The sequence below is a fragment of the Arvicanthis niloticus genome, chromosome 9, assembly GCF_011762505.2.
Source record: "Arvicanthis niloticus isolate mArvNil1 chromosome 9, mArvNil1.pat.X, whole genome shotgun sequence".
Taxonomy (NCBI): Eukaryota; Metazoa; Chordata; class Mammalia; order Rodentia; family Muridae; genus Arvicanthis; species Arvicanthis niloticus.
Window position 1 is genome coordinate 59,232,369 of NC_047666.1, and position 12,952 is coordinate 59,245,320.

At 50.3% G+C, this 12,952-nt stretch overlaps 1 protein-coding gene across 5 annotated transcripts in view; it reads left to right on the plus strand.

Annotated features, from left to right (window-relative positions):
- The window catches only part of Slc6a13 (solute carrier family 6 member 13), a 37,104-nt gene extending 24,642 nt beyond the window's left edge, over positions 1-12,462 (plus strand). For 4 of the 5 annotated variants that reach the window (XM_034512044.2, XM_034512045.2, XM_034512048.1 and 1 more), the window contains 10 exons: positions 134-266; positions 998-1,132; positions 7,187-7,290; positions 8,166-8,290; positions 9,199-9,311; positions 9,604-9,741; positions 10,368-10,470; positions 10,825-10,925; positions 11,598-11,768; positions 12,036-12,462. In XM_034512044.2, coding sequence (XP_034367935.1) covers positions 134-266; positions 998-1,132; positions 7,187-7,290; positions 8,166-8,290; positions 9,199-9,311; positions 9,604-9,741; positions 10,368-10,470; positions 10,825-10,925; positions 11,598-11,768; positions 12,036-12,158 — 1,246 coding nt within the window. In that variant the 3' untranslated portion in view covers positions 12,159-12,462. Of the gene's footprint in view, positions 1-133; positions 267-997; positions 1,133-7,186; positions 7,291-8,165; positions 8,291-9,198; positions 9,312-9,603; positions 9,742-10,367; positions 10,471-10,824; positions 10,945-11,597; positions 11,769-12,035 lie in introns of those variants that run through there. The other variant, XM_034512046.2, reaches the window with a different exon arrangement.
- Positions 12,463-12,952: the final 490 nt, after the last annotated feature.

Genomic DNA, 12,952 nt, shown 5'->3' on the forward strand with positions numbered 1-12,952 from the left:
GGTTCTAATCCTTATACAGGAACCCCCCCCCAAAAAAAAAATAAATAAAGAAAGAAACAACAACACAGAAAAGAGGGAGAGGAAGAAAAGAAGGAAATCCAAGAGAGATGACAGAGTCTATCTGCTCTCCTAGGAGGCGAGTCCTGAAGCTCTCAGATGGCATCCAGCACCTGGGGTCCCTGCGCTGGGAACTGGTCCTGTGCCTCCTGCTCGCCTGGATCATCTGCTACTTCTGCATCTGGAAAGGGGTCAAGTCCACAGGCAAGGTCTGTACTGGCAAGCTCCTGCTCTCTCCCATCCAAGGACAGCCTGCCTTTCATAGGGGCTGCCACCCTTGGTTTAGCCTAGGGAGACAGGAGCGAGTGACATGGCAGTTTATTTGGCATCCTTCCTTGATTCTGTGCTTCTCACGGGTTCCATCCATGTACCTCTGGGGGATAAATAGAAGGAGAGAGGGAGGAGGGCCAGCACCAGAGGAACTCCAGTTTGCAATCTACATTGTTCGTGAGCATCTTGCAAAGCCAACAGAGCCACGGGGCTCCCCAGTTTATAAAATAGTTCCAGTGGATAGAGAATGCTGTTAGACCACACACCTCCTGAGCTTTTCTGGAGACTTGCCCTGGAGGCCTCTCTTAAGTCTTCTTTACTAATCTGACTGCCCACAGAGGAAGGATCACGTGGCACAGACATTTGCATACCAGACACCATTGTTTGTAGCTCTAAGCACTTGTGTGGGCAAATGTCTGTTCATCCGGCCACTGCACAAATACTGAGTAGAGTGGAGGGTGGGGCTGGAGGGAAGGAGAGGTGAGTTGTGGCCAGAGGCTTGGAAAAATGGATCTGAACAGCTGTGAGGCTGAGGGTGGAGCAGGAGGGGAACTCTCTTGGCCTTTTCTGTGGGGTGAGGGCTCCTATGTCAGCCCCCATTCCTCTGCTAGGGAATTCCAACACGCCTTGCTTCCTCACTCTCTCCTTGTCTCTCCTGGGCTGGGGCCAGGTGGTCTACTTCACAGCCACTTTCCCTTACCTCATGCTGGTGGTCCTGTTGATTCGAGGAGTGACGCTGCCCGGAGCAGCCCAAGGAATTCAGTTTTACCTGTACCCCAACATCACACGTCTGTGGGATCCCCAGGTGAGAAGCTGCTACAGGGCCACCATAAAGCTCTGGGGGTCCTTGAGGTATATGGAGTACCCTGGATCCTGGATGGTCCCTAATGCATCTGTGGTAGTGGTCATCAGTGTGGTGGGGGCGGGAGATATGGGCCAGCAATTGTTTATGGTCATACGGAGCCTGCCACTGCTCTTTCTTGGTCTACAGCTGCCCCAGAGAACCCAGAAGACTTGGGATCCTGGCAGTAACCCACTGGGGCTAAGCATCTTTACTGGGAGGTTGTGCCCCTTTTCTCTCCTCATTCTCAAATCCCATGTTTCCTCCTGGGCTTCCTCCCTTCTTTCTCCCTGCTCAGCCTGCCACCCCGTGCCCTCTCTCTGGCCCAGTGACCCGACCCTTCAGCCTCTGCTTTCTGCTCCCTCCTCTGGCAGTTGGGCTGGTGTCAGATTTCCTGTCAGTTGTCTCTTTTCCTTCAGGCCCCCCCTTTTGCGGTCTACACTGCCTATGGCTTCACTGTGTCCAGGGAGGAGTGCTGGAGGGTTGTGTTACTTTACAGTGAGGAAGCACAAAGCAGCCTGATTGTGAAGCCCCTGCTTCTGGCAAGGGTCTGCTTGGCAGCCGTCTTAAAGGGTGGTCAAGTGGCCTGGGCACGGAGGAGACTGCTGCCTAGTGTTACATAATGCTGCCCACACTTCCTTGGCTCAGAGGGGAGACTGTGGGTTAGTCAGTGATACTCTCCTTGGTTTGGGGGCGACTCTCTGTATTAGTTCAAGGACACCCCCCCCCCACTGAGGGAATTGAGGGCAAGTGGGTCCCAATACCTAGAAGACTGTTGGATGGTCTTCCAAGAGGTTAAAAATAGCAAGGGACAAGCCCTATCTGTGAAGTTGCTGAAAGATAGAAAGGCAAGGGATGGGTCCAGGGCTCCTGAGTCTCCCTGTTTGAGGCTAGAGTTCTCCTTTAGGTGAAATTTGGGTTGACCAAAGTTCCCAAGTCTTTAGCCTCACCTGAAGGAATTGCAAATCTTCTCAGGCCAGCCAGGCCAGCCCTGGTCAGACTCTCCTCACAAATTCCAACAGCATCAAGTCTTCCTGTGGGATATGAACCTTTCCTCCTCCTGTCTGGGTCCTCAGAAACCACAGAGATGCAGGCTACTATCAAACTGCCACACATGGCATTAGGACTCGGTCTAGCTATAGAACCAACCTATAGGACCAGAGCTGTCGAAGTTTCCAGAACTATAGAGCTCTGACTTCTCTACTGTGCAGATAGGCAGACTGCAGCCCCAGGCTGGACACAATATTTAAGTGATGTTTCTGTTCCACGATTCAGAAGCCCCTTGTCTTTACCTGAACCAAATGGTTGTGGTGGATAGTGGACAGTAAGCAGGCCTCTCTGGGGCAGCAGTGTAAGCAGGCTAGGTAAAGTCAGGCTAGGATCCACATTGTAAAAGGGACCCTTTGAGATTCTAGAACAACAGAGCTAGGAATCTGTGGGGAAATCTCACTTTTATTGTAGGTAGGGCTGAAAGCAGAAAGGCAGGACCAGGCAGGTAAACTGAAAGACCAAATGAGTCCAATATTTATGGCTTTGTCCTAATCAGTTATTTTAGCTAATGACCTGTATATCCCTGGCACTATTAAGAGGTTTCCGTGTCTTATTTTAGCTAATCCCCACAGCATATTAATGAGCTACTTCTATTTTATAGATAGAGAAACTGAGGCCTAGAGATCCTTAAGATTTTGTGGTTTTGGAGATGACGACGGCAGGGCATCATGCAAGCCAGGCAAGTTCTCTTACCCCTGGGCTTTAAGGCTGTTTATATTCACATCTGCAACTGGAAGCAGGTCTAGATGCTGACAAACCCCCACAAACTTTCTGATCTCTTCTGGAGGGCAAGGTCCCTGTCTCTTCACCTTGGCTTTCTTGCGCAAGTTATTCATCAAAACCTGTATTGAGCCAGGCCCATTCTAGATGCAGTGTTTGCTATATAAGTTTCCAGAAGATATGAGTGTGGGCCAGGCAACCTTCAACTCCAGGGGTTCATAAAGCTGTGTCTCAATTGCCTCAGAGAGGAAGGCTTACTGAGCGCCGAGCTCCATGCAGATTGGAGCCATGGTCCAATCTGCAGGCTGCTGTAGGCTGCACGGGGAACTTGCCTGTTCCATAGGCTCTGTGGCTGTGGGCAGGGAGCAGTTTCTAGAGTAGCTCAGTTGAAGGTAGGTCTTGTCATCAGTGAGCTGAGTATTGCCTGCCTGCAGGGTGGGACATCCTGCTAGGCCCTAATTGAATGTAGTTGGCACTCCTCGGGGAGTGTGATAATTCCAACTGGTGTTCGCCTGGCACTTGAGAAAGGTACAGAATCCCCACTAGGTAACACAAAGACTAAAGGCATCTCTCCCGCCAGGAGCAGAGGCAGAGAGCCAGGGGAGACTGCTGGGTTCCTCTCTCATTTCCGCCTCTCTGCCAGGCTTGCTGTGTGCTGGCTGGGTTCCTGCCTTTCCCAGGCTCCAGGGCTCATGCTGAGAACTGGCTCATAGGAACACCGCACCTGCTTTGCTCAGGCCATGCATCTCTCCCTCACCCTAACCTCTTGCTCTGCTAAACTTTGGCTGATGAATAAGGACAGGGAGGGGGGGGGTGTAGAACATCCGAAGAGCCCCGTGGAATCTTTTAGCCCCCATGTTGCAATTCTTACGAAGTTGTAGCCATAGATCAGAACTCGTTCTTTCTTGTGGTGTCATCTATGAGCTTAAGCAGAAGCTGCCCAGATGTGCGATGTGCCTATATCTTGCCGGATCTGACACGGTTGGATTGTTTCCATCATTTTAAAGATGGAGACACGAAAACTTAGGAAATCGAAGAGGCTTGTTAAGAAGTAGAAGCTAGTATGTGGGGGGGGGGGGGGTTGATCATGACTACTCACTTGGAGTTTGCTGCCTGACCTTTCATCTTTGATATTTTCAGAAAAAAATATATTTAAAGAAGACTCGTGTAGCCTGCGTATACATATACATCCACAGCCACATACATATACACATATGTAGTCCAGGCTGGCCTGGAACTTGCTTTATAGTTAAGAATGACCTTGAATTCTTCTTATTTCTTCTGTCTCTGCCTCCCAAGTGCTGGGATTACGAGGCATCCACCATCAGGACCATCTGAAAGCCTATGAATTATCTTGAGTTCTAAGGCCTACTTTTGCATTACTCTAGTGCAGGGAATTAACATTTATTTGTACGTTAAGCATTTCATATGTATTGTTTTATTTGCTGTTGTGTGGATTTTCCTCGTTAGAATGGAATGGCTCAGAGAGGTTACATCAAGCAGCCAGGAATGACTGAAGGTGGGGCTGGAGCCCTGATGTGTTTGATCACGGTTGTTCTGATGTAAGCCATTGCCCTTCTCAGAATAGCAGGTATTTATCCACAAAGTATAAAGACATCAGCCTTGGACATCAGGTCCCTCAATTCCTGTCTCCCCTAAAGGCCTCTTTTACCCTCACCCTACCCAGTGTTTTTCATACTCCTTTTTATCTGGGTCAATCTTCTGGCCCAGTGGGAGACACATCAGAGTTTTGTTCTGAAACCTAGGGTGCCTGGAATGATCAGGCAGTGGGTTGCCTGTGGTGGGGAACAGAACAGCTTGCTCTGTGTGTTCCTGAAGTCCTTCTCCCCCCCCACAACTCCAGCAGGCTCAATGGGCTGCAGCTGCACAAAGTGAAGCCTGCCAAGCTCACAGCTAGAGGGCTCTCGTCAAAGGCCACATCTGACCCTTGAGCTAGAAACGCTGGCCCTCCTGTGGCAGCTTCTCTGTTCTCATTAACCTCTCTCCTGACATGGCCCTTTCCTCTCTCCTGTCCCCAACCCCTGCTAGGTGAGGCAAACAGCCAAGCCACGGTTTCTCTGAAGATTTCTTCCCAAAATCCAAGATCAAAAATATTCATGGTCACAGGATGGAGCCACTGCTTGCCTAAAGGCCATCCCAGTGTCTCTGTAGGGACACAGGGCTGCCCTTGTAACACAGGGCCAACACAGTGAGGCATGGGGCCAAAGTCCAAGGCTAGCAAGGCTTGCAGGCTGTACAGCCATGACCTGAATGCCTATTTGGAAGAAAGCAGTTGGCATTATGAGAGCTGTCCCATTACCTCAACCCTCTCACCTCCAGTACAGGGATGCCCTCTCTGTCTAGGCTCAATGCCTCTTGCCTCAGTGTTCTGCTCTTTAAGTGGCCTGAGCCCTATGGAGAATTTGGGTAGAGCAATATGAGTGTAGAGAGAATATCTTGTGCATTATATAGATGCATTGCTGTCAGTTAAAAAACCTATGGCCTATAGGAAAGGGTAGAATAGAAGGTGGGGCATTCGGGAGACAGAAAGAATCCTGGGAGAGAGCCAGGAGCTGGCAGTTTGCCCAGGATGATGTAAAGAGATGGGTACATAATACCTGTGCACAGGTAACCAACCACATGGCAGAATGTAGGTTAAAATGATTGGGTTATAATAAGTTATGATCTAGTCAGAGAAGAGCTGAGCTATATGGCCAAGGTATTTATAAATATATTTTGAGTCTGAGTCTTATTTGTGGGAGGATAGGGCTGAGAGGAAGACCCAGGCCCTAACTTCTACAAATGAGAGGCCAATGAACTTCTCTGTGAAAGCTGGGACAGCTTTTGGAGACCAGAGGATCTGGAACATCTTAAAGGAACAGCCACACATGGGTGACTTCATTCCGGATTCCAAAAGTACCCTCACCTGTCCTTCTGGTCTTCTTTGGGCCCTTACTCTGCCTGCCCCATTGCAATTTCCCCTCATGGTTATCTGGTGTCCCCTGTGCTGTTGTTGTCTGGTGAGCTCTGGCGCTTCCCCATCCTCTGCTGTTTCGTTCTACTGCTGGCTTTTTCCTGGAAGGGGTTCTCGGTGAGTAGAGAGGACAGAAGGCTTCAGACTCTTCCCTGTTCTCTGCCATCTCTCTGTTTGGTCCCCATGCCTGTGGAGACAGAACTATGTAAGAGGAGGGGTAACTGGCCTCTGCCATCTTCTCTCAAGGACTATATGAGAGTGATCCTGTAGCATCACCGGGGAGCTTTGGAAAAGGTATGAGTTCTGGGTTCTCCTTCAGCCTTTGAGATTCAGAGTCTCAGCTGTGGATGTCACCTGAGGACCTGGAGTGATTCTGAGGTGTCAGCTGCCTTGGGTCCCCCTAGACACCCAGGGTATAGAGGAAGATGGGTACTTGGATAGGACTGAGTGTGATCAGAGAGAGTGGAGAATGGGGTGTGGCTACAGCAGGGAGATGAGGGTGTGGCTATGCTTAAGGAATTGGGGATGGGCAGGAAGTGTCTGGAGAGCCTTGTGTGGGGCCAGAGGGGGCACTGGAGGTTGTTATCTGTGGAAGGAAATGGTGGGCGGTCAGAATGCCATAGCCTCCGGAGCCCATCTCCGGCAACCCTGCAAATGGCTTAGCCCTGAGCCCTGGTGTTTTTCCTCGTTGGGTTGTTATTCTAGCTGTTAGATCTAAACTACAACATGCAAGGCCAGGTCAGCCAGCTGAGATAACAGTGACCACCACACTGAGGTTAGGATGGAGGAATTTTTTGCTTTCCACTTCATCCTCGGGACCCCCATGAGAGGGGGATTATTCTCGCTCCCTTTAAGACGTAGATTACTGTGGAACAAAGCTTCATGCTTTGAAATGGCTTTGATAGTGTGGACCACATTCCTTGAAATGCCTTCACCATGGGCCACACTGCCATGAAACTAATAGGAGGACAGGAGGCAGAGCCAAGGGCTTTGTAGCCATGATTGAAAAACTGATACCCAGCTCCAGGTTTAGAGCATCCTCACCTCTCCTCCAAGCCTCTGTTAGTTTTCTTTGAATGCCCAGCATCTGTTCCATCTTGAGGCATCTCTAAAAAAAAAATCCATTTAGGGAACCAAGATAGAGAGGCTAGGTGAGCAGTGGGAACAGGTCTGCTACTATTGCTAGCCAGGGGCCTGGAGCATGCCTGCATTCTCCCATGGAGACATACATACAGCCTTTCGTATGGTTCAGCTTCCTCCTTTCCCTTGTGTAGGTGTGGATGGATGCGGGCACCCAGATCTTCTTCTCCTTTGCCATCTGTCTGGGGTGCCTCACAGCCCTGGGAAGCTACAACAAGTACCACAACAACTGCTACAGGTGACTCTCCTGCTTCTTGTCAAAGTAGACCAGGGTGGATCGCACTAGCTCATGCACCCGATCCATCTGCATCTTATCTTAGTATCCCAGGGCTATGGAAAGATCTAAGGGCTAAGGGCTGAGGATTACTTTTCAAAAGGTAGGATGGTTGTGATTGGCTGGAAGGCCACATAGGGTTCCCAACATTCTCTGGCTTATTAAGAGGTTCATGGGTTCAAGAGAGCTATTCCAATAAGACTGGGAAGTGATTATAAATGTCGTGTAACGGTGACTCTGTCTTGGTGACTATCTGGCAAATGATGTGTGCCCTTACATGTTCTCACCTCACTGTCCCAAGCTACTTCCCAGATACCCCTCTTCATTTTATGGTCCCCCTCTAGTGCTTACCTGGCTCATATTCAAGAGTTTAAGCCAGTTTTAATGTTATCTGAAATACAGCCCAAGATTCTACTGTACATTTCAAGATCATATTGAGATGTCTTAAGAATTACTTGTCATTTGTGATTATCTATGTCCAAACTTCATGGGCTCATACCAGAATGACCGTATTCCCAGACGTATAGCAGCATTGTGCCAGGCTGGAGGGGATGGAGTACCTGGAACGTTTAATGCTTCCCTTCTACACGGCATCCTTGCCTCAGGACCACTATGGTTATTCCACATACAAATCAGTCAGGGGTTAAACAGGATGGATGAAGGGTGCACTTTGAACAGTCTGAATTCTGCCAGGGAACCTCACCCTTGGCCTTTGCCACTGTGGGGGAGGCTGTGCTCCTCAGAGTCCCTGCTAGCTCCTGGACAGGAAGGAAGTCCAGGCTCTTGGTAGTTCTTTTCTGACCTGCTGGTTGCCTCCTTCTCCCATCTGCCTCCCACAGGGACTGCATCGCCCTTTGCATCCTCAACAGCAGCACCAGCTTCGTGGCTGGGTTTGCCATCTTCTCCATCCTGGGCTTCATGTCTCAGGAGCAGGGCGTGCCCATATCTGAGGTTGCTGAATCAGGTGAGTGATCTGGGGAGGATGAGGACAGGTGCACTTTTGGTGACCAGGATCCAGAGGTAACGTCAGAAAAGCTTCCAATTTATTTTCAATACAGGGCATTGAAGCAGTATCTGGCTCATGCTATGTGGAGAGTGTGTGGCCTGTACCATGTGGGGTAAACCCTGGGAAACTGATACTGATACTCTACCAGCTGTTCTAGTGTGGGAACTGTGTCCAAGGTCACAGGGTACCCTTGGCTTTCCAGAGGAAGCTTCCTGTGGTTTAACCAGGCTTTGGCAGGAGAATTTGTTCTTGCCACTTGAATCAGCTGAAGAGCAGTGATTTCATAGTAAACGTGTCAATGGATTCTAAAAGTAATTTTAATTCACTCATTGTGGGTACAGAAAAGGCTTCTGGGTAGTCAGAGTGAATTGCAAACCAAATGCAGCCCTGGAGGAACATCCTTTTTTACTACAATTGTTAGCACAGTAAAACAACCGCCCTTTCCTGCTGTGGTTTTCAGCAGCGCCCCCTCCCCCACCCCCACTCCCCATTTACTCTTACTTTCTTTCAGGTCAGCTTCTTGGATTTGTTTGGCCCGCTTCTCCTGGATCTCATTCTTAGCTTGAAACCTTTGGCTTGTTTGAGCCAGTAGACTCGCTTGTCCGGAGCCCTTCTTAGATGCAAAGTTCTTCATTGCTAGGGTCCCTAGGTTCTCTTCTTGACAGTGCTACAGCGGGTGGTGTCTTGGAAACTGGGAACCAAGTAGAAGTCTGGGTGGCTTGTGTCAGGATGTGCTGGTGATGATAACTTTGAGGGCAGTTTCTTCCAGCTTTGTTATTCCATGGCCCCATTCTGGGAGGCCCTGGGGTTGCAGAGGCCTGGAGTTGGCTCAGGCTCCGGGCTGTGTTCCTCTGCTCCCACTGTAGGCCCTGGCCTGGCATTCATCGCCTACCCTCGAGCTGTGGTGATGTTACCCTTCTCACCGTTGTGGGCCTGCTGTTTCTTCTTCATGGTCGTCCTCCTGGGACTAGATAGCCAGGTATCAGAGGCGGCTGCTCCAAGCCTAAGGGATGAATGGTTGCAGAGGGTGCTGGTTGAGTTTCTACCCCATGAGACCTTGAATCTCTGGGGACTGGGTGAACATCAGAGGTGAATGCTTTTCCAGGGACCCAGGAGGAGCTTTCAGGGTAGGTCAGCCATACCTACATACAAGGCTAACTGCTCTTGGGGGCTGGAGAGGGAGGCGGTGGGCTGACAGAAAGCTGGAGCTGGCTGACAGGGCTTGCTGAGGGAGCTTTCTTTCCTCCACTTTCTCTTACCCTCTCATCCAGTTTGTGTGTGTAGAAAGCCTGGTGACAGCGCTGGTGGACATGTACCCCCGGGTGTTCCGTAAGAAGAACCGGAGGGAGATCCTCATCCTTATTGTGTCCGTCATTTCTTTCTTCATTGGACTCATCATGCTCACAGAGGTGAGAGTCTGGGATCTGGATGAGGGCTGGGTTAGCAGCCAAACAGACAATGACACCCACTGGGAAGAGCCAGACAGGCCTAAGGGATTGGGGGCATTGGGACTCCCTCTCTAGGACTCTGGTGAGAACCTGTGCTTTCCCAGGAGTGACCTCAAAGGGAAAGTGGCACCTCGGGGATGGGTGGTCTTCTGTCAGTGTCACACTGGAGAAGACAGGTGCCAGAACCAGACACCTTGAGACACCCAGTGGTGACTGCCCTGATCCCTCTTTAAAACACTGCATACACTGTCTGGAGCTTTGGGGGCTAAGCCTAAATAGTCTCAGGGACAACAATAACAATACCAGCTCTTGGATATGCTCTATCTTCTATCCAAAAGCAATGATTAAAACCAAGCAGAAACAAAACAACAAAACAAAACAACCCCCACCCCCACCCCCCAACCACAAAGCCCAGCCTATGGTTTTCTGCCTTAGTCTGCTCAGGGCTTCAGAGCGTAAAGCTCTCTTGTCTTACTGTCTGTGAGCCTTACCACCTCTCCCCAGCTGTAAGGCTGCAGGGTCATAGGGGTCAGAGGGGTCACAGGGGCTGGTCCTTCTGCTTCTTCCAATAATCATTTCCCATGCAGGGCGGCATGTACGTGTTTCAGCTCTTTGACTACTATGCAGCCAGTGGCATGTGCCTTCTCTTCGTGGCCATCTTTGAGTCCCTCTGTGTGGCTTGGGTTTATGGTGAGTGGCTTCTGCCCTGGGCCCAGAGCCTAACCCACTCTTCCATGCCAGGACTCTCAGGCCAAAGTGAGATGTTTGCTGCTCACTCGTGCCTTTCTTGTCACAGCTGTATCTAATGCACCCAGAGAGTCCACCTCCTGTTCCGTCTGAAGGTTTTAAACAGCCGCAGTCTTGTCTTACCTCGATGTTGCGTGTGCCAGCGAATCCTACTTGACTTCTTTCTCCCAGTCATGGTTTCAAAGGGCAGCTATGTCTCTTGTCTGTTTGTCTATACCCATCCTAGTCTGTTTGGTCCCATTTTGACCTCTCACAGCCTGAAGCTTGTCTTCTATCCTTTTTTCTTCTCCTTGACAGGAGCCAGCCGCTTCTATGACAACATTGAGGATATGATTGGGTACAAGCCATGGCCTCTTATCAAATATTGTTGGCTCTTTTTCACACCAGCTGTGTGCCTGGTAACAGAACCCTCAAGGGGTAAAAGCAGGGTGCTGGGTGGAGGGGAATTGTGGGTACAGTGGAGTGGAGGCCCATAGCTTCTTAGGCCTTGGACATCACCTTAGATTTTCATTCATCCTCTCATTGGATAAGATAGGAAGATGAATTCTTTGTTTCCCTTTCACAGAGGGATTAGTTCAGGCTCAGGTCACTGTCAGAGGAGTTGACCAATGGTACAGTGTGAAGCTGATGTCCTAGACAGGACTGGAACACACTGCTCAGAATTATGCCTGTGAGCATACAAACACACACACACACACACACCATCTCAGCATCTCGTGGGAGAAATGTCAGCTTTACACCCGCTTTATAGACACACAGGCTCAAGAGATGAAATACTCAGACCAGCTAGAATGTTTCAGAGAGTTGGGACTCTTGGTGCGGGAGATGGCACACAATTAAGTCCTAACTAGAACGACTGAGGAGAGAGGGACCCAAGAGCCCTCCCTGCAGTGACAGAGGGTGACTGGACATGCTACCCAAGAGTGGATTTTGAGCAGAATGTGGGTGGATCTTGGAGATTGACTGATAAGCACCATGGCCTGCTGGGAGAACAAACCCTAGCTGTGGGGGTGGGATGGCCGAAGCACAGGGCTCCAACACCAACCTCTTTCTCTTCTGTTTTACTGCAGGCGACCTTCCTGTTCTCCCTGATTAAGTATACACCACTGACCTACAACAAGAAGTACACATACCCATGGTGGGGGGATGCCCTGGGCTGGCTCCTAGCTCTGTCCTCCATGATCTGCATTCCTGCCTGGAGCATCTACAAGCTTAGGACTCTCAAGGGCCCACTCAGAGAGGTAAGAGAAAAGCAATGGGGGATAGGAACCTCACAGGATGGCAGGAGAGTTGCTGGAGTACAGAGGGACCACCCAGCTATGGGTACCAGGGATCCAGAGGAAGAGTACTTGGGGGTCTTAAAAAGACACACAGGATAACTGTAAGACCCAAGCCGTGACTGTGGGGTTGGCAGCTGGAAGCAGGCTATAGCAGAGAAGGCAGACAGACATTTGTAATGAGGAACATTGGCAGGCACCCATCCCTTACAATGATAACTGTCCTTTCAGAGACTCCGCCAGCTCGTGTGCCCGGCTGAAGACCTTCCCCAGAAGAACCAACCAGAGCCGACTGCTGCAGCTACACCGATGACATCCCTTCTCAGGCTCACAGAAGTGGAGTCTAACTGCTAGGGCCATGGCCTTTGACACAGCTGTGAGCCTGGCTGTGAGGACAGCTGTAGATGCAGAGGGCAGAACCACCCCTCTGTACTGGGGCAGAAAGACAAAAGGGGATATTTGGGACCCACCTTCTGAACTGGGTACCTCCTATCTTGATGCCCCTATTCTAGGGTGGTCCACACATTGTGAGACGCCCAAATCAATAACACCCTTTTGAGGCAGCTTGGGAAGCCCAGGGAGGGCTAGGGAGGTGACAGCCTGGCTTGTCGCTGGATCCTCTTCCTTTCATGCTATTAAATCCAACTTCCTCCCACAACTGCTTGTCAACATGCCTGGTTTCTGTCCTCTGTTCATACCTTGTCCCCTGTTCGTTATGACATTGTGGCTCTAGGGTCCTGCCTATCCCCAGCTCTCCTTTCTTCCCAAGTTCTTATGAATCACATAGCAGGCATAACTGCTGTGGTGGGGAGGGAAGGCAGATAATGGGGCCAGGCCATTGTCCTCCATCACACATTTAGATTGAACGAAGTTGGCCTCCTCTCTCCACGCTTCCCTAGTGTCATGTGTGGTCCCACCCCCACTTCCCACCACTGTTCCACCCTCCTCTCCCTTGTCCTCATCATGGGATAAAAAAAAGAGAGATGAAGAGAAGGACAAGGGGACCAGGCCCTGGTTACAAGAAGGAAGAAGACAGACTGACTGCAGTTTCTTTCTTTTCAAATGATCCCTGCTATGTCCCTGCTTGTCAACACTGTCCCATGTGCATCCATGGGCTGATGCAGGAGAAGGAGTTGATGCAGGGTGAG